The following is a 21,852-nucleotide window of genomic DNA, read 5'->3' as shown; positions in this document are numbered from 1 at the left end:
AGCAGATCCACACAGGCAATTGTTTAAGCCTGTGCAAAATGAAGAAGAGGTGGAAAAGGACTGCTGGGGTGAGGACAAATGCCCAAAGGCTGTGACTTCCTAAAGTGCATTGGCTGCCAACAGAGAGATACTTTCTGCCACAGCAACAGAGCAGATCTGTACCTCCCCTCCTTGACCCTACTGAAGGTTTCCAACCCTGAAATGTTCAATCAGCTGTTGTGGTCACTTCCCCTCCGAAGCATGGGAGACAAAACTGCTGGCAAGAGGGAAAGAGAAGGGAATTTACTGATTTTTACAAGTTGATTATGAGGGTTATAAGAACACGTTACCGGCCCTGCTTGGAGCCAAGTTGAGAAGCCTCTGGAGCAAGTATTTTCCCACCCTGGTTTGTCAGCCTGAAAGTCCCTTCACATCTTTCAGAGGCATGCATTGAGCCCAACTCATTAAGTGTGTTCTGGTGGGAAATTGTTACATTGGCAAATTTTCAACCAATGGGAGATTTAATCCCTTCAATTTTTTTATTTGCTTTGTGCTTGTGTTTGTCTAATAAAAAGAAATTATTTGGATTTTAAAAGAAGCAATTGAAATAATTGCCGTTTGACAAATCAGAGCAAATTCCCTCTGAAGAGACTGATACAATTTAATACAGATGATCTTCTCTTTATTTGTAGCTCCACTAAAAATATTTTGCCAGGTGTATCCTAATTCTGGACAGATTTTTCTCTTGAGTCATGTTACATTCATGTCTGCCTTCTTTGGTGCAAAAGCCCACTATTAAATTCACTGTTTAACAGCGTATTGAATACTATGACTGTAACTGCTGGTTTGTGTTTATAATTAAACATTCTCTCCACAAAAGCGAGAGATGATCAGAAGTTCTGCAAACTTAGAAGAATTTATGTCCATTAGTTGTGATGAAAACACATCTTTAGTGAAGTCGAAGGAGGAGAATTAAAATAGGAAAGTCTTGTATCTGTGAGAATTTGCAAACATTTTAAATGTAGTTGCACAGAAACAGTGATTTTAGAGGACTAGATTTTTTTAAATACTTTGATTCAAACTAATTTAGATTGCTTGAGTTTTTTCCCCACATGTGACTACTTTTGATGACATATTGTACATATCAAGAATAAGAGAACTTATTTCTGAGTTGGGAATAGGTTTTTAATCAGACTCTGTAATGTAAATAGAACTCTATTTGAAAGTTCATTCAAAACTGAGTACTGGTGTATATTTAAGTGCACTGTATGCTAAAGTAGAAATATCCCCCAGTGTTTAACCAAAAGCATGTTTAATGTGTGGTTTTGTTTTGTTTTTTTAATGTTTAACAGTAACTGAAGCTGGCTTTGGTGCTGACATTGGGATGGAGAAATTCTTCAACATCAAATGCAGGGCATCTGGCTTGTTTCCCAGTGTGGTTGTACTTGTTGCTACAGTGAGGGCTTTGAAGATGCATGGAGGTGGGCCAAATGTAAGTTTTTGCACCTTTCTTGGAAAATAAAATTGTTGCTAATATTTGAAATAAGCAAAATATCTTGATTTAAGAAATATTTGGGGTAGCCTAAGGGCTAATATTTAAATAACCCTTCTGAGATACCTCATTATATAGATGTTACCTCTAAAGTTAATGCAAAAAAGGCACAAATGAAAGAAGAGGGATGAAAGAGCTCTGAAGAAGTACTGTATCTTGCTGAGCTAGGAAAGTTTGTTCACATGAAAAAAAAGCTATAAGATATAAATATCTATATTCTTTTTCCTGCCTTTTGAAATAGCATTTTAAAGTGCATCGAAGTAGTCATAGGCTGGGAAATTTGGCAGCTGAGGAGGAATGAGAATGAATTTGGGTTGTAGTGTGTGAGTGGAAACAGAGAACATTGTTGGTGAAGGTTTTGAGATTTCTTTTACTCCAGTAATGGGTACCCATTACCCCTTCTGTCCTTTTATTTTGTTCAGGTTAATTTCCTCAGAGATGCTGAAGTAACTGATAAAATTTTGCAAATCTTTTTCTGGTGTACCAAAAGTCACCAGTGTATCATTTTTTTGCTATTTAAGCCACAAAGAGACTTGTACCAATTACTGGTTGTAGAAGTGCTCCTCAATCGTGCAGTCAGATCAGACTCTGCTAACCGAGTAGACAGAAACTGAAATTAACTCCTGGAAACACTTTCATCTGCCCAGCAGCATGCTAGAGAGTGATGCTGCCAGGGAAACAGTCTCACTGGGTGAAAATACCAGAGCTGTTTCCACAGCCACAAAATTTTGGAATGCATGGTCTCCCTTACAGCTAAACATCTCTAAGAGTTAAAGCTGAGCCATCCTTTTTCAGTCTTTCAGGTTGATATAATTACAGGACTTTCTGTCATTTTAGTCCACTCCAATACACCTTTTCTTTATTTTTAATTACATTCCTCCATTCCTTACAAGGCAGGTGTATTGTCACACGTGTTATCATTCAATCTAGCAAAAATAGGGCTTAAATATGTCTTAATAACTGTTTCTGGTTTTGTCTGAGTTGCGTCTTTAGAAATTTAAAACTTTTGTTTGTTTACAAATGCGATGCATTCATCACAGAGGCATGTAGAGTACCAGATACTTTTACTGGGAGGTTAACTATAAAATGGACCCATGCTAGAGACAAAAATGAGTAAGTCCAGTGCCTGGGATTGATGTATGTAGTCCTTGAAGACTAGATATAGTACTCTGGTGATATTCTTTGCATGTATACCTTTGTGCTTTCCAGCAAAGTAAATTACTTGCATGCAGTTCCTTGCCCCAGGCAGCAATTGCAAGACATTAAAAGATGATGTTCCTCTTCTGGTCATCTGTGTTGCTGTTATTTGTTCAACCAGCTGTTGGAGGTTGCTGTCCATTGTCTTTGTACTGCTGGTGTCTTGTAACAATATGTAGAATGAAATCCAATCAGCTCTCCTGTACTGCATCTTTTGCAATTAGTTCCTAAGTCACTACCTGTATCTTACTACCCAAATACAATAGGAAGTGTTGGTATTCTTTATGTACTGGTGAAATAAAACAGAAGCTGCAGACAGACTATGATGTTGTGTGCAATGTATATGTTAATTGGCAGTATAGAAAGTAGGCAAAAGTGCATTGCAGACCCTCTAGGGTTATGACAAGTGTCAATCTGTGATGACTTTGTTTATTATCCCAGGTAACTGCTGGTGCCCCCTTGAAGAAAGAATACACAGAAGAGGTAAGAGGAACGGTTATAAAACTTAGGAGGGGTTTGTTTAAAGGAACAAAATAATGTGGCATATGGAAAATCTTGTTCCTCTGGCTGCATAGTGTGCAGCCTCAGATTTGACAATAGCACGCTCTAATGCTGACATTCAGTGAACATCTTTAAATAGGCACCACCAACAAGTAAAGCCATCTCATCCTCCCTCAGCCCCTTTCTGTTATCCCTCTTGGATGTGTTATTTGTGTGACTGCATGATGGATTGTAGTGAGGAACTGAACTAGCTGAAAAATAACCTTTTTTCAGTAGTTTTTCTGGAACTACTAAGTTTTCAGATTGATCAGCATACAGGCATTTATAGAAGGAAAAGAGCAGAGTGGTGTAGGGGTCATAGACATTCCCTGAAACTAATGATAGCATAACCTATTCATTAAACAAGTTGAATCTGTGTTTCACGTTTGGGCTTGGATGTCACTCGTCAAACAAGTGTGAATTCTACTGGTTTGTTTTCTTTGTCACTTCACTGTAGCCAAATTCCGGTCTTCTGCTTGTATGAAGCTAAGAATATGTGTTTTGTTATAATTAAGACAAGGTCTACAAAGTGTGAGGTAAAAGAGTAAATAAGGAAATCCAGTAATGTGCTTTCATCTGGGATATGTATGTGTATATAGATTAAACTATATATCTAACACATCTGTATGTCAATCCCCACCCCACTACTGTAGTTTTTATAAACTTTGCAAACAGGTCTTTCACAGTCATGACAAGCAACCAGTCGTCAGCTGTACCGTCTTCTTGTGTCCCAGAAGAGAGCAATGGTTTCATGTACAAACTCTGTACACTGATAGTTACTTAAATATGTCTGTTGCTTATTAGTTGAAATAAGAATTAATAAGGGCAAAAATTCTTTTGTCTGGGAGCTTTTCACTTGCCTGCAACTGTCGTGATCAACACTGTTTTGTTCACTTTAATTTATTGAAAATTCTTTGGCTGGAGAAGTCTTTATGTATGTTACCGTTTCCATTAATTTTTATTTAATTGCACAGAACCTCCAGCTGGTAGCTGATGGCTGCTGTAATCTACAGAAACAGATTCAAATTACTCAGCTCTTTGGAGTTCCTGTTGTGGTTGCTCTAAATGTCTTCAAGTAAGTCTATTCTTTGATTACTTTTGTGAGTAAGTACACTGCTTAAACTTCTCTCTTTTCTTGGTTTTTAAATTAATGAATTTTGGCATAAAGAAAAGAAGCTATTAAAAAATTTCCATTTTTTTAATGAATATAAAGATATTTAACTCCTTAGCTTGTTCTTAAGGTTTTAAAACCAACAAAAAGAATATACTATTATGGAACTGGCAATCTTCCATGTTAATTAGCTATAACAATCACAAAGAGTTAATTAGCTATAACAATCACAAAGAGTTTTCTTGCAACATGTAAATACGTATACTCTGTATAAATGCATTATGTATATGGCAAAATTCCTATATTGCTTTACAATTGCTGATGGTGGAATAAGGCTAGGTTTATAATGTTATAAAAGAGTACTAATTAAACAAAATAATGAGATGGAATTGTTTGCCTGACAGAACCGACTCTCCTGCTGAGGTTGATCTGGTGTGTAAGATTGCAAAGCAGTCTGGAGCATTTGATGCTGTACCCTGCAATCACTGGTCAGCTGGTGGTAGAGGAGCAGTAAAATTAGCTCAAGCTGTGGAAAAGGCGGCCAATCAGAAAAACAGTTTCAAATATCTCTACAACTTGGAGGTAAGAATTTTATTTTTTTTTAATGAAAGCATTCTGCATCAGAGTTGGATTTAAAACAAGAAGAGCATTGCAACAGTTACCCAATATACTTGGAAAGGAACTTGCCTTGGTTTAAAATCACAAAAACTGGAGAGAATAATCTGTGGCTTGTCTAATCAAAGAGCAGGATACTTGCTGGTAATGATTGTTGTTTTATTGCACTGAATGATGTTTCTGATGCTTCCATGTTTAATGTAAAAGTATGTATGCAGATGGAACATTCACAAATTATTGAGAGACTTCTCCACAAAGATCTCACAGTCATGGTATTTTTCCTGTCAGCTAAAATGCAATGTAGTTGCTGTCTCACAGTGATGGGTATTGCACCACATTGTGGCTTCCTGAAGCATTCACTCTCCGTATGAGAAGGATGTAACAGGTAGCATGTCCTCGCTCATCCTACGTCTACCCAGCCCAACCAGGTCAACACAGAGAAAAAGCATTGCCTTTAGCAGCACCTTCCTACACAACACAGCTCTCAGATGAACCTGAAGAGCAGAGGTGACCCAGTCCTGTTCCTTCTCTCCTGATGATCAGATTGGAGTCTGCTAGTACAATATGGCACACATATGTGGGTCACTGCTGCTGTTGGCTTTAAATCCTCAGTCTACCCAGGAACAGCTCCCAGTGCCCTTGCCTTGCTCCAGCTGATGGCACCAGAGTCCACAAGCCCCTGAGTTTCATGGCTTACTCCAGCTGCTGGCACTCAGACCTTTCCTCCTGCTCTCTAGTGCTCATACATACACATCTAGAGCAGAGAGCACACCTACACAGAAGGGAGTCAGAAATCAGATTTAATGAGAACAGAGCATAGATTGTGGTCCTCGAGCACAGAGCTCAGTTAGTCAGACTACTGACAAGGCAGACACCTTTACACCCAACTGATGCCGTCTTCCTCATTTCACTCATTTTTTCCCCACACTTGTTCCTTTTTGATCCACCTTGATTACTCCCTTTCCCCATCTTTACTCCTTCTACTAAACAATCGTTACACATTCCCACGATCCCCTTTGAAAATCCCATCCTAAAGTTTACACAGTCCCAAAATCTGCTTGTTCATACATCCCATAGAGTCATGTGCTGCTGCAGGCAATCACTTGCTTTCATTTACAGTTTTCTGATCAAAGAGTCTCCCCATTGACTCACCTTGGTGCATTTCACACCAAGGACAGTAGTCTCATCTTCCCCTTGGATAGGAAACAGGCAATTCAATGCACTCTAATTTTCACTGATTAGGTTTTTCCACTGATTATATTACTAGGGTTCCTCCACCTATCATTGTTCCTCTGATCCTTGCTGGGGCTTTGTGTCTAACTTGCTTAGCCATTAGATAACCTAACAAATGATAGTGTAGTCCAAGTTTCAATCCTATGTCTGCCGGAGATAGTGACTCTTCTTCCATGTCTTGGAGACTTTGTTATTGCAGTTGTCTGGAAGGTAACATCGCAGCATTGTGACCTGTCAAGAGGAGTAACTTGCAAAGAAATATTGCTTGGGCCCCTGGGAACTCCATGCTTGAGTACCACTGTGGTGGCAGAACACTTGGAGGGACATATTGCCAAAAAGGTTATACAAATGATTTCTCAGGACCTTCCTAGCTATCCAAATGTGGGTGGATTTAAATCTGGGCAGCCAAACAGACTTCTCTGGTTTCGAGGCTTTGTAGCCAATTTGACAAGGGCTGTTAGATTTCAGATCCTGTGCCCTAATTGACTGTACTGCTTAAGTTTCTTTAGAAAATGTCTGAATGATATTTTTTAACAAAAGAACCTCAGTTTCATTCTTTTAAATGGCTGAAAGTTCCTGTTTTGATTCTTCTCTCCAGAAAAAAGTTCAGCTTGAAGTAGATATGCCCTACTATTGTCTTCCATTCTCTCTTCTCCTTGATACGTACCCTGGATGTATTGCACCCATTTTATTTCTTCTTTAAATGTCCCCTGCTGTTTTTCAAAATGTCTGTAATCCAGACAACTTCTATCAATATTAACCAGTGCCTTGACAGAATAGAGGTAAATACATTGGGAATATTAGTGCTGCGGCATCTACTCAAGGCATTTTGTCCATGCAATTTTTTACAGCTAAAAAATGAACAATGTATCTACCTTTCTAAGTTGGTCTCTTCCGAGGTGCTCTGAAAAATGAAGCCATCTTCTTACTGAGCTTGCGTAATAACACAGAGAAAAAAATTCTTTGAAAAATATATGCAATAGTTTTAACCACTGAACACTTGTCTTACAGAGATAGGACATTAGCACTGGCCAAGTCACATCCTTAGGCTCTGATGTTACTAAATACTGTGTAGCTTATAATCTTGTGGTATGAATGAGTAAAAAGGATTGGTAAGGATGGACTCTAAGTCTAAAGAAAATGAGATTGGTTTCTACTTTAATGTCTTTCCCAGGCACATCATTTCATGCTGTGTTGCATGGACAGCATGATCTTAAGCACAAAGGGAATGAATCACAACTTTACATCAACTTAATATACCATAACTTCACAAAAGTATTATAAGGCTCAAAAATATATTGAAGGGATTTTACAAAAACATATAAAGATTTTTAAATACTGTAAAGAAAGTGAATTCAGACCAACAAAAACAGTAAAGTTCAGGCTTCTGTTTCATTCTTACTGTGCAAAGGATGGGGAATGAAGCAGTTGGAGTAGGAGAGTGAAACAGCAATGCTGTCACTTGTACATTATGTAGGTCAATTGGTTACTAGGCTCACAGAGAAGTGAAGGAAAGCCACCTCACCCAAATAAGCCTGTCCAGATATTAATCAAGATTGTAATAAGATTTTTTTGGGGGGTATGATTTTTACTGCTCAAAGGGGTAAAATTAAGAAATTTAAGAAAGATAAGAGGTAGTAAAGCAGGATTCAGGCAGATGACTTTCCCCCATCATTGTGTCTAAAGGGTGTGTAAGTGAAAGGACATAATTCTACCCCTCATCTAACTGCTAGATTTGTCCAGTTACTTGAATACTATTACATTCTGGTTGCCTCAAGTTTGATGGAATTTGAGCTGTTGTTGGCTTTTTTCCTGTTTTCTTTCCCCTTTGGAAGGTCAAAGAGGAGAAATATCCTGTATAAAACCACTACCACGTCATTCATGTATTAGTCTGTCTTTATGAAATTACTCTTCCTTTTACTATATCTCCATTTAATCCTTTAATGTCTATGCACCTTGTTTTCCTGTCTGGAAAACTAAATCAGAATTTGCTTCTAAAACTGGCTATAATTAGAACAACTTCCAACAGTACAGACCACTATAACCAAAACAGGTTCATTCAATAATTTGATGTTTTGTTAGAAAGCATCACCCCAGCTTGAAAAAAAAAAACCTTAAAGCCCCTATATGTAAAACTGATTTATATCCTTTTTAACTACTTAGAATAAAGTTTGCAGTAAACTATTTTATTAGCATACAGTCAGAGATTTAATTAAAGGATAGTCCAGACCAAGTGTACTCTCTTTGTTTTGTTTTTTTTTCTAAATGGCATGCATCTCTCCAGTGCTTTATGTAATTTCCAAATGTATCTCTGAAAACAAGGGCTTCCTTGAAAGGTGTTTATAAATGTGTGTAATATGAGAAGAACAAGAAAGTATTTTCTAGATCCGTTAAGTACTGTTTCTGAACATAAAATCTGTTCAATAGGTTTCTGAATCCTGAAGTATGGTTATACATTTATACCATTTCTTTGATACCCAAGCATGAACTGAATGAGCAATTTTAGACATTGGGCGCAACACAGTTGTGTCAGTTCAGGACTCAGGCTCTGCCAAGCTGTCCTGTTCAGTATCATAGCAAGCTACTCTACTTTTAAGACTGTGCTAACTATATTCCTTGAAGCATCTATTTTGGTCTGTTTAGATTTCCTTGGGTTTAGCTTTGTGACACATTCTATAGTCCCATTTTTAGATAGCTTTTCAGGTTCTCTTTATTTATTTCTCTAAGTAGGCAAGATTTTTTTTTTTATCAAGTGACTCATGCTTGTAGTTTGTATTTTTTTTGGTCTTGATTCTAGCAAGGATTTGTTTGACATTTGATATTAGATGAACAAATATTTTTTGGGAGTTGAAATGAGAATAGAATAGCTTATATATGGTTTTGGGAATCTATATCTGTACCAGTGTAATTTCATGGACAGAGTACAAGATGTGACCTTTGACAAGTATAGACAGCACCATTGCCACTGTAGGAGTGTAAGAAAATGACATAAACAGATACAGTGTACCATGAAATGCTTACGGTATTAGGAATTGCACAGGGTGGGGTGGGTTGTTCAGGAGCAAGGATCTGATAGGCTCCAGAGTTTATAACATAGTTTAAAAGATTACTGGCAGTAATTGAAATAAATACTACAGTATTGTGTGGGTTTAGTATGGATTTTTGTCCCCTCTGCACAATAACCTCTCTCAATTTACTGTTGAGTTGTTTTCTTGAAGAGTATTTCCCTTCAGTGCTTGGAGGATAGGTTTGTTTTAAAGGCCTTCTGAACTCTCTATGAAATAATCTGTGGTGGTTTATTTTAACATATATTCGTGCTACATATGGAAAATATCAAAATATCAACCCTCTTATCACTGTTGACTTCCCTTCTGGGTTCACTTTTCTTGAAGTATGGGTCTTTAAGTTGCAGCAGAAAGCTATTACTCAAAATAAAGTTGACTGACCCATTAAAAGTAAGTTTAGATAACTAGAGGGAGGAAAGGAGAGGATGGAAACATACGCATCCCATTCCCAAATTTCTCTGGCCACTCTTGGCCAGGGGTTTCTTGCCTTTTGAGTAACCTGCCTTCTTCCGCTAACCTGGTCTTCTTCTTTTTTCTTCTGTGGTGAACTCTTCCTTGACTAACAGGAGCCCTCCTCAACCTGGGGCAGGAAACAGAAAAAAGCAGAAAAAAGAAGGCAGGTTTTTAAGAGTTACATTGCCCCTTCCTGCAAGACAGCTGTAGTGCAGTGGGCTGTCACTCAGGAGATAGAAGAGCGGAGAAGGATAAGTATATGGCATGAGGCAGGATCAGCATATCTGACTGGTCAACAAGTTAGCCTTGTCCTCTTAAAAGAATGACACAGTAACCTGACAAGTATTATTGAAGAGACTCAAGTCCCCTGATTTATGCTGTATTGGAAAGCTAAATTGAAGAGTGTAAAGGTCGCAAATGGGAGGGAGGAAAAGGGGCTGTTTCAGTTTTCTGAGTTTGTCAGATGATACCTTTTTTTGACAGTGCTCTGCCTTTAGGTAATATCATGATAAATGAAAATACTTTGAGGTTGTACTGTCAAAGTTGATTGCATAAATATTTTGGATGAGTGCAGCGTATTGCCTGGCCCACCCTGCAGAACAAAGGCGAGCTTTCTCAGCTTGGGGCTGTCCACTGAGAATGAGGTTGAGTAGCTTCACTTCTCAGGGAGGCATTCAAGCAGTTAGCAACCTCAGCACTGGTGTTTTTCTTCCCCTGCTGGGAGCGTAATAATAACTTGGGCAAATCTGGAGCATCTGAGCCCACAGTTTGGCTACCCCTGTGGGTAAGCACAACCCTGCCTTGGCTGTGCTGTGGCAGTATGGTGTGGGCTGTCGCTTGTCTCATTTCTTCCAGTCTTCGCTTTAGCTGTCACAGACAATGGGTCACTCAGAGGGGTCTGAGGGTAGCATAAAGGAAAAACTGCTGGGATCTGTTCTGTGCGTTATTTTCTCTTCCACCCTCTGGCCATGGTCTCCAATAGCAAGAATGAGGTGTGAGTAATGAAGGAGGAAGAGCCCTGTCAGTGGAGAAGAAGGCTCCTTGGTCTATGTACTAGGAGAGGAGGAGAGGCTCGAAGAGGAAGGCACAGTCAAGAAGAGCTCATGTGGGCCTGGGTTTGAGGATGCTGACCTCCTGGGGCACAGTGTTTCTCATCATTTGTACACTTGTCATCTTTTCAGTTGCAGTGATTGAATGGGAGACGTGGGGGGAGGGGGGGTGTCAGGGGTATTTTCTGTTTCTTTCACTAATACCACAAAGTCGTTAAACCATCCTGTGTCTGCTGTCACATCAACCCAACATACCTCTGCTCATTTGCCTAGGAGGCAAATAGCTTCTGTGTTTTTCTTATACAGCATAGAGTTCAGTCACATGTGGACCTAATGGAAAGTCCTTAAGCATTACTGGGATAGGAATAAATAAAATTACGTATGCTCCTCACTGAAACGTTTCCTGATAATTGATGGAGATCATTTCTCATCTTGAAATGTGGGCTGTGCTGCCCTCCAGGGTATGCTAATCTTTAAATTATTTTCCCCCTCCCCTCTACTGCTAGTAAGCCATCTAGCAGTGAAGCCACATTAAAGAGGAATTCCATAAGGCTGTCCCACCCATTCCTCTCACTCCTGTCAAAGAGATTTCAGTGGTGTCTGGACACTTCTTTCACTGAATTGGGTGCTCTAGGATTGGAAGCTATCTTCCTTCCACTCCATCTCTTTATTTGTGGATATAGGCTCTTGACGGCACTGCACTTTTATGTTTGTTTTCATTATTTCCCTATTCTTCGTGTAAAGCAATTTTCTTAGGCACAGCTGGGGTTTCAAAGTTGGGGAAATGGAAAATAAATCTCTAAGGCCACAGGCTTAGGTGTTGATTCACAAACTGTTTAACTTGACTGAATACACTTTTCCACAAATTAAAAAACAAACTGTTGTCCTGTGCCAACAAAGGAAGAGCAGTGCTAAAGACTTGGAAATCCTTTTGTCAGCCACAGATCTTCTGGAACCAGAATATACAGATACTTTAATAAATGTGTTTTTATTTTATCCAAGGGAAAAGCTAGAAGTAGGAGTTTGAATGTGCAGAGTCAGCTATTGTTTTAGCACTGCACTCTGTCACCCCACACAGCACCTTCAGCCATACTCCCATCATGTTTTCATTTGGCAGCTTCCCAAGAAGAGGAGTGAGTGATGTCTGCATACTGTTTCACTTAGCCAAACAGTGACTCTTTTTTATTGCTTTCAGTGAATGTGCAAGTTAAAATTTAAAAACAAAAATGTCACTGCCTTGAATTTTGAATTATTATTAAAATTTCTGTTAAAACACAAGCAGCTTAGTTACAATAAGCCCAGACGTTGTTACCTTATAATTAAACTAGTGATCTCATAATTAAAAATAGACAGTGAGACTAAAGTGAATGTTTAAAGTATCTGAAGTATGTGTAAGTTACAAGTGAATAGGGCTATTGTATATTCTCTGGTTTAAAGACATGTTTTTTCAACAGAATCTTAAGTTTTGTCAGAGAATACAGTAGTTTTAAATATTTATGTTGTGTAAATGTGAAGACATTGTTTCAGGCAGTGCTACACACTGCATTCACTTACAGTTTTCCATTTAAACTAGATAATACCAGCACTTCTCATAGTAGTGTGACTTAGCTGCAACCTAGTGGAATGTAGTATGACTGGGAACTTACTGCTATTGTCTCTGACTTTTCAGAGATGTTTTCTGTTGGACTCTTTTGGTGAGGAAGTCAGGGGAAAATGTTTAAAAGCAGAAGGAATGAAGGAGGAAGGGAAGAGGGGTTATTTTCAGCAGTCTCAGGGATTGGCTATGGGGAGTTAAAAAAACTACTTCCTTTTCCAATAGCCAAAGAACTTAAAAAGTCAGGTGTCCAAATTAGGATGCAAAAGATGGGAATCTTGAGCACAGTCCCAGACCAGATCCTTGCTAATTTGCATGATTTTGGCTTTCGTTTCACTTAATACTCAGCAACAAGACTGATTTTAGGAATCCCAACCAAGCTGTGTGTCCCTGCCCCAAGATGCTGTTTCTGCTGGTACATTTCAGTGATCAGATTTGAACAGTTTGAGCAACTCTTCCTGCTTTATACTGGCTTTGCCTTGATGGTAAACTGGATATGTGAACTGATATGGGATGCAATAGGTATTTTTTCCTACATTATGTTTTAGCCTGGATCACTTTCTCTGGTATGTGCAGCTGCACAGTGGTGCTGCCCTCTCAGTTGCACTGGCACGTGGGTGAGTGTGAGCAGCAGAGGAAAGGAAGGTGATGGAGGGTCTATGGAAGCTGGTCTGCTGTCCATGGAAGCCCTATGTGGAAAATTGATAATCTGAAGTCTGCTGTTATAGCTGATGTAAGAGTTGAAGAGTGAAGGAAATGTGAGAAAAGGCTAGCAGAAATGAAATGCTGTTAAATTACGTTTTGGTAAAAACCTTGCTGTTGATAGTATTGGAAGAAAGAAAATTTTGTGATAAATGGCACCAACATGCACTAGTATCATGTCTTGCAAGTGAGGTGGACTGAAAGTAGCAGTATGGCTGGATGACAACACTAGTATGATTTCATCTTAGATAATCAATTCAGTCTTGAGAATGACAGGCTCTCCTCTTTATCAGTGCTGATTACATGGATTAATCGTTCTCTGTCAAGTAGTGAAATATACAGCTGCACAGATACTGATTTTGTGAAAGCAGTTTGTGCACTTCTGCTTTAGCACTTGTTATGTTTTAGCCACAGAGAAAATCCTGTTTATGGTGTGCGTGCTTGTGCTTGCCTCAAAAGAAGCGTATGGCTTTGGTAACTAAATATGTGAGATTTCAGAAATGCACATTATCTCTGGCAGGCCTGACGAGATTGGTTGTTACTGAGAGGAATCTCAAAGCTACTGAATTGTCAGCAAATATCCCGTGTGGCCCTGTAGCACCTTCTCATGGTCAGTGTAAATTTACATATCTATAAAAGTCAGGTTTCATCTAAATCCATACTGTCTATTGTCTATCTGTCACCTGTTCTTCACCTAAATGTACTTAGTTGTGTAACATTCACAACATTACATCAGGGAAATGAGAAGAGGAATAACTTCTGTTGCTGATTTTAAATCTCTTGTGCTTTTGACACTCTGGATATTTTATAAATTTCATTCTCGCCCTAGCTGTCCAGGTAACAGAGGTGCTGCGAAATTAACTTTTTGTTCATATGGGTGCATCAACACTCATCATTCAGATGAGACTTTTCATCCTTCTTTCATTAAGGTTGTTTTACTTATGGCCTGTAAATAGGTGCATCAGCGTAGATAGGCATTGGAGTTTGCAGGTGGGAATGAACAAGTTGTTCAGGAATTTCATAGGCCATTGTAGAAAATTCTCAGATTCTCAGCCAAAAAAAAGTGAGAGATGTTGTCCTAGTTCCAGCCAGGACAGGGTCAATTTTTGCAGTAGTGGGAGGGGCATGGTTAGGAGCCTGAGGTTTTCTATATGTTTTCTATACCTCCTTACATTGTTACGGGGGGGAAGAAATGGAGTCTCTTATGGGCAGAAGGGGTTCCAGTCTGGTTGAGTAAATGTGGCAGAGGGAGCCGTCCAGTTTTGTCTATTATCAGGGGTTTTTTTCTCTGTGAATCATTTCTTTCCTTGTATCCTCTGTCATAAGTATTATAACTGTTTGTTTTCTTATTTTCATTGCTGTTCCCAGTAAATTGTTCTTATCTGAACCCATAATTTTTGACTTTTGTGCCTCCAATTCTCCTCTCCATCCCACTGCAGCAGGGAGGGGGCAGGGAAAGTGGAAAGAACAAGAGAGAGCCGTGTGTGGTTTGGAGAGTCTTAGTGGGGGCACTGAATTGGGGAGTACCCTTCCTAAACCATGACAGATGTGAAATAGTTCTTGCTTTTAAGTATCTGAGATATGTGATTTCTGCTGGCAGGTATTTGACTAAAGTGTGTGAGGTACAAATAAGTAGCTCACATGATTTACTTTTTTTTCTAGATAAGTGGCATCAGGTGGAGCAAAAATCAAGCTTAAAATCCCTTAATGATTTAGTTACTTGTGCAATATCCCTCTTATTTTTCAACCCCTTTGACTTCAATGAAACACTTTTCCATGTGCATTAGCATAGTTAGTACTTGTGGTGGATGCCTTCGCCCATCAGTGAGAGTATTTTGATCATTCATCATGACTAGGCTTCGCAAACGAAGATTTGGGAAGTATTTTGATAGTGAAGTGCTGAATAATCAAGTTTCGATGAAAACCTAAAGCTAAACTTGCCTTTAAAGGCCAGATAAGAAAAAGTAAGAACTATTCCTATAAGTGTCTTGTAAATATCCAGGCTTCTGTTATGGCATATATGTAAAATGTCTCTTGAATTAGTCAAACTTCTTTTCGCATAAATACCATTATATCACTTTCAAGCAAAATGAATTTTTATTTCTCATGTAGATTACTAGGTGTTTTTTCTTTGAAAACGGTTCTTTAAATTGAAGTTTCTCAGCAGTATTAGTTGATAACTGAAACACAGGAAACCTTTTAGCTTGAAATGCCCTGTTACACTCTGATTCTAAGTAGATAATGCCTGAAAAGTTCCACTAAATACTAGGAAACAGGTGGATCCTTAGCATGGTGTAGTGTACTCCTTTCCTTACTCCTGGAACTTCAGGAAGGAAGCATGTCTGAGAGTGTGCATGTGCATGGGCTGTGTTAATGTGTATAGTGCATCTGTGTTTCCCTACCGGTTTGTGTCTGAATTTGGCTCAGCCAAGACTCACCTTGCTTGTGTTGTGAGATTAAATGGGCTCAAACTCTCCCCTGACACCATGCACATGCCTCACCTGCTTGTATGTGCATGCCTCACAAATACATGTGACAGTCTCAGAAAACCACTTTAGTTTGCCATTCACACTCCCACAACTCCTTCCCCAGTGGTGAGTCTTCTGAGGTTACATTTGCAAAATTTGAGATGTGGGTACTGACCTGAAAAGTATTTGACATTCTGGTTTAAAAACAAAGCAAAACAAAACAAAAAAAACCAAACAAACAAAACCACAAAAACCAAAACAAACAAAAAAACCCCCACAAATGCCAATAAGAAAACCATAAATCCGTAAGGATACCATTTGACTGTCCAGCACAGACTCATACTCAGCCATGCAAGACGCTGCACACATCCTGGGAGGAACAGAATGCCACCACTGTCATTAAAGCAGTCTCTTCTGATGCTAGCCAGAGCCCTGCTGGATTTTGTTTGGAAAATACAGCTATAGTCATTGGAAGGGGGCTGAAGGCGCAGTAATTATACTGCTGTCAAAGTAGTTTGAAATATTTTGACACAAATGCAAGTTGAATCTAAATGTACATCTCCATTTCAATGAATTTACTGAGGTTTAAGCTGTTTTGATGCTGGCCTACTGACAACAGGGAATAGAATGCCTTTTGCCTTTCCATTTGCCATTGCTGTTAGTCCTTGACTGTGAGCAAACAGCACCCAAAAGGCAAATTAACAGACATGTTTTGCATTTCTCCCACTGTGTTCAAAACTGCCATGGATATGAATGTATTGAGTAATCACCCTGAGAGAAGTTTTCATCTCATGATGGCTATCCATGCCACTAAGTATTTCACTGACCTTACTGCTGCCAGGAATTATATCCAGGATATTTGCAATGCATTATCTCCACTTTTGATTAGTTTTTTTTTTACACTGATTGGATTCCTGTAAAAAGCCTGAAGTCAGGAATGTGACATTATTCCACCCAATTAAGGTGCAATATCACATAGTGAGCACGTTCAGAAAGCAACTTGTGGAACTTCTTTAAATCTCTCTTTGAAATTTCAAATCTGAGGAGGGATTTTATTTGAGCCTTAGTAGCTTTTAGCCTTACATTTAAGCCACTTGAAAGTCTGGTGAGCTTCTTTCTTCTCTTGTGATGTCTCTGTTACTGGAGTTCTTTATTAATGTAAACTTTAATTTTTCTAAAATGCAATCATAAATACAAAAAAGGTTGATCTGACACAAACCCTTCAACTGATGTGTCCTTGCAGAAAAACCATTACTTCTAGACAGGCATTGCAAAAATGTGATTAACTGTGGAACTTCCTATAAATGCAACAGATAAAGTTCATTATTGACAAATTACTTTCTTGCCTGTGTTAGAATAAAATGAAATACTTCTGTTTTGTGTTCTGGTACTTTTTATATTGCTTGAGATTACCAAGTCTTCTTCCCCAAGTGGTATCTCTTTAAATTTTGTTCAGCACTTCTTCCACGTGTTCTTAATTAAATATGCTAGACTGCAAATCACTGGTGGCACATTCCCTGGAGTATTGCACACATCTCTGGCCATCTATAGTCAGCACTGAAGTAGCTGAACTGGCTGTATGATCCTTCCTCCATCATCCTGTTCCTATAGAAAGAAGTCGAAGAGGATGGCTAGTGTAAAATAGGCTACAGGGCTTACAGTTGCTGTCTCCAAAGTCACTCAAAACAAAAGGAGAGAGAAAGAGGAGAGAGTTGTTTACTCTAAATACACAAAATGATGGCATGAAAAGTAAACGCCTGATCTGACCACAAAAAACTGTTTGCTGAAAATCTGTTAAAGGATTTTTAACAGACTGAGAGTCTGCATCTGCCTTGGAAGAAAAGCCATGAGGCAGAACATATGTTCAGTTTGAGCTGAATAACATGATATGAATACTCTTGGAGACTGAGATTGAACTTAGTGACTTGAGGTTTCGAAGTGAATCCTAGAATACTTTCATATTCTTTCTTTTTTTTTCCCCTTTAAGTGTCCAAAGTGCTTTACAATATCAAATCTACAATTCAAAATATGCATGTAAGGAAGGATAGGAGGTGAGAATAATAACAAATTTAAAAAAAAAAAAATCACAATCAAAGAAGCAGCGATGAGTCAGGAATTTTCTGCTACACTTCCTCACTTCTCAGAGGAACCTTCCCTGACTGCCTGCTACCTCACCTTGTCCACTCATTGTATAGGTTATCTTTATTCTGAAATGAGTTTTTTTTTTGCGTAGGGATCCCTGTTAACCCAGTAGAGCTTACTTCCTCGTATCTGCAGTGAAGGTTAGCTCTTGATTCTTAAAACTGCATGGCAGTAATTTTCTTCTCCCATTGTAGGCAGGGGTATAAGCTCATGTTGTCAACTCTGTAATGCACAAATTGTGCAGCTTCTAAATGATGTAGTAGCTGAAATGGTGGTTGTAATTCATGTACATGTCACTGAATATCATATCCGTCACCAGTGCCCTTTACTTTGTTTCGTGCTTTAGCAAGCCTGTTTAACAAGGATGAATCTAAATGAGAGATTCAGATATCTCACACAGCAAACAAGATCCTAGTTTCTCTTGGCTAATGTTCATCCTTACGTTGTTTCCTTGTCTCTGCAGCTTCCCATTGTTGAAAAAATAAGGATCATTGCTCAGAAGGTGTACGGAGCTCAGGATATAGAGTTGTCTCCTCTTGCGCAGTCACAAGTTGATCGTTACACCCGGCAGGTAAGAACACCAGTGAATTATGCTGTCAGGTATCTGCTGGATGAGAGTCTTAGGAAACCTCAGAGTGTAAAACGTTCTCAGATTGGAGTGTTAAGTCAAGCTTTGCTAAAAGGCACGATACCCATGATATCAAACTGTGGACGTCAGTATGTATTGGTTTAGATTAGATAGAACTGAATGGTTTTAACCTTGAAAGCTATCTCCAGTGACAGATGAACAGTGTTCAGAATATTTCTGAGATTGCTCATGTAACCATACTTTCTATGTGTGTGATAATTCTGGGTTACCGTCTTAAATGTGACAACTAGACATCTGCAGAATTGGCAGCTAGCATATGAGTGTTAATTTGTATGTGCGAAAAAGAGTTTGCAAACACAGAAAGACCTGTAAACAGCTATGCACATTAGTAACAAAGCTCCCAATACTTGTAAAATCTTTTGGTTTTCTTTCTGTTCATATTATTTTCAAGGAGTTATAAATACTAGAAGGTGAAATACATCTCTGATCCTAAAGCATGTGGGAGTGGGCTTTGTATCAGTTTGAAAAGTTCAGAAACCATGCGGAGAGGTGAATGCATTTTCTGTAGTGGAATGACTTCTGGACATAAACTTGGCTGGAGCCTTTCTGTCAGAAAGTAGGAACTATGAATGATGTGTCATGGAAAAATACCTGAGTGTACTTCAGCAGCTTGGTCAGACAGGCAGAAGTGTAGTAATGCAAACTTCCTGAGAATTAATTTGATTTTTCTAGATCAAAAAGAAGATGAATTAGTGTACTTAAAGCAAAGTAATCCATACCTTTATTCCTGCTGTGATTCTCTGATGCATATTTTAGTCTAAATGTTAGTAGTATTAGGAAATATTTTCACAATGTCATTAAGGGATTGTCAGCACTGAGCTGCAGAGTCAACTCCCTACAGTGCCTCCTCTCCTCCTGGCTTTGTGAACTGGCCCTGTTTGTCAAGGAATTGAACAGATGAGTGGAAGGTGCCTGACTCAAGATTAATCGATGAGGGGAGCTGCTGAGGGCATTTCCCTGATTTTCTCCAACATTTTCGGTAACTACTTCAGACTCTGAATCCTGGACTCTGGTCTCAAGTAGATGTCTAAGTAGGTCATTAGAGGCCAGAGGGAACTGCTCTACTGGAGTTCTATTAAGTTGGTGTAGGCTTCCTGTTCAGTGTGGTACCTGTTGTGAACACTTTCTGAAAACAGCACACTTTAACTGGTGCATAGGCAACTTTTGCACCTAACTCTAGACTGAGAACCCACTCCAGAAACTGGGTATCCCTACAGCCAAGTCTCTGGAGATAGACACCTGAGCTGAGAGAGAATAGTGTATGAAATACAGTATTCAGTCCATTTCTGAAATATTATCTGTTGTGAAACTGAGGTTAACTGTTGCTATGTGGATTTTAGGGTTTCAAGAAGATATTGATAACAAAACAGAAACATAATGTGTCTTTACTGTAATTTTTAAAATGTTTTTATTTTCTATCCCTCTTTGGTCAGGGATTTGGAAATCTTCCCATTTGTATGGCAAAAACTCATCTATCCCTCTCCCATCAGCCTGAGAGGAAGGGTGTTCCCACCGGTTTCATTTTGCCGATTAGCGATGTACGAGCCAGTGTTGGAGCTGGATTCATCTACCCTTTGGTAGGAACGGTGAGTGCAAACTATTCAGCTTGATCCCTCCCCTTTGACCCAGCTTGACAGGGAAGTGCGTTTCCTGTTTGCCACTAAAAATAACGTGTAGAATCAGGTGAGTTCTTGTTTTTGTATAATAATCTTATCCTCAAACTTATTGTAGCTCTAGGTTGATAGCAAAAGAGAATTAGGAAAATGTAATATTGTATAAGAGCTTCAACTATAGAGTCTGAGAGAATGGTTCTTGCTGTTGTTTCTGTTTCTGTTGTTTTTCTGTTAGTCTGGTATACTTATGCACCCTAATGCTGCATAAAAAGGAATTTACATGTCCTTTGCCTTTTCTTATTCAAATTACAGCCCATAAATAACTAGTTTAATGATTTTATTCTAAATGTTAAATCATTTCATTCGTCATTACAAACCATTGTAATATATTTAGATGAAAGGAATTGTGTTGGGGAACAGTGTACGATTAAAATGATTGCTTTTCAGCTAATGAGCCTGATCTGTTTGCAGTCCTTGTGAATATCACTGCTGGTTCTGTTAAACTAAATTATGGTGGGAAGGGGTAGCTTTGTAAATGCAGAAGTAGTAGCACACTCTTTTCCTTTTTTAGAAATTTAAACGATGAGGGGCTTGATGGCAACAGGCTAAAAGGAGACAGTTGTCATCCTTTCTACCTACATGTCCTTAAAAGTACAGACTCAGATTAGGAAGCTCCTGATACTTTTTTCCCTAACAGGGCTTGTTGAAATAGCTGAGAAGTTAGTTAGCTCATGCCTTTTGCCAATCAGCACATCTTAATCCACACATCAGTTGAACTACATCTGACATCTCATAGCTAGAGTTATTACTAATATGTAGCTGATTCATGGGATGGTGTTAGAGGAGGGATGCAAAAGCCATTGCATTTCCGGAAAGAGTACTCTCCCAATGTTATCTCATCTTCCCAGAGCATGGCCTGATTTCCTTGTGTAGCAGTACGCTTAGGAAAGGTTGAAAGTTTCTAATCTATTGTTTTGAATTCCCTCTGAAACAATCAAGTGTTTGAAACAAGGAAGGAAGTACTTTCTGACCAGGAGGGTTCCTGGAGTTCAGGAAACTGTGTCACTTTAACTCACTGGACTTGGGGATATGCTTTCCTTCTGCATGACCACATTATGCGCATCTACCAGAAGCAAAGTGCAGCTGTGTATTTGTATTGTGTAAAACCAAATTCCAATTACTGGTGACAGGATAAAATTTGTCAGAACTTCTAGTATATCCTTCATGTCCTGGATTCAAGTTTGCACTATAAGTTGTGTGTCATGAAGTTGTGAGAAGGAGTGCATGTGAAAAACGGGCAGCAACTAATTCAAAATCATGGAGTTATTCTGTAGGATGTCAGAGTGAAATATTCTTGGGTGAGCTTTCTGAATGAGTCACACTCTGCATGCTTCACTGTGAACTAGCTGCAGTTCAGTGTCATAAATTCATAGAAACTGTCTGTAGGAGCACTATACACCAAACAAGTTCAAGGATTACCTCTCATTTTCTGTTTCCTTCTAGAACCAAAAAATAGGGTTCTTATGAAGGACTTTTTATATATGGGATTTCTTACTGGAGGAGATTGTAAAACATATATCCAAGTTAGTTAGCCTAACTTGGGCAAGAGGCAGTATTAGCCATGGAACTTCTACCATATCCTGCACTGGGTAGGCAGTATACTCTGTGTTAAGTGTTTGAAGAGAGTTTGTAGGGAGAGGTACTGTATGAACATAAGATCCCCAAGAGCTAAAAATGTGAATAGATAGACATTGATCATTGGCTGTTTGGAAAATATTGCTAATGCTCAGGAATGTAGGACAGAACACTTCTTGGAACTACTACACTTGCTACAAATCAGGATGAATGAATGAATGAATATGAATGTGTTCCTAACATCCTTACCATTCA

The 21,852-nt window shown here is 38.9% G+C and overlaps 1 protein-coding gene across 6 annotated transcripts in view; it reads left to right on the top strand.

Annotated features, from left to right (window-relative positions):
- The window catches only part of MTHFD1L (methylenetetrahydrofolate dehydrogenase (NADP+ dependent) 1 like), a 148,792-nt gene that overhangs the window by 80,763 nt on the left and 46,177 nt on the right, over positions 1–21,852 (top strand). For all 6 annotated transcript variants that reach the window (XM_051801648.1, XM_051801650.1, XM_051801651.1 and 3 more), the window contains 6 exons: positions 1,332–1,471; positions 3,170–3,211; positions 4,243–4,343; positions 4,784–4,961; positions 18,164–18,271; positions 19,783–19,935. In XM_051801648.1, coding sequence (XP_051657608.1) covers positions 1,332–1,471; positions 3,170–3,211; positions 4,243–4,343; positions 4,784–4,961; positions 18,164–18,271; positions 19,783–19,935 — 722 coding nt within the window. The remainder of the gene's footprint in view (positions 1–1,331; positions 1,472–3,169; positions 3,212–4,242; positions 4,344–4,783; positions 4,962–18,163; positions 18,272–19,782; positions 19,936–21,852) is intronic.

This window comes from Manacus candei, unplaced genomic scaffold, assembly GCF_025592945.1.
Source record: "Manacus candei isolate 608988 ecotype Guabito, Panama unplaced genomic scaffold, ASM2559294v1 h1tg000052l, whole genome shotgun sequence".
Taxonomy (NCBI): domain Eukaryota; kingdom Metazoa; phylum Chordata; class Aves; order Passeriformes; family Pipridae; genus Manacus; species Manacus candei.
The sequence above is the reverse complement of the archived record's forward strand: the minus strand, read 5'-3'. Positions and strand labels throughout refer to the sequence as shown.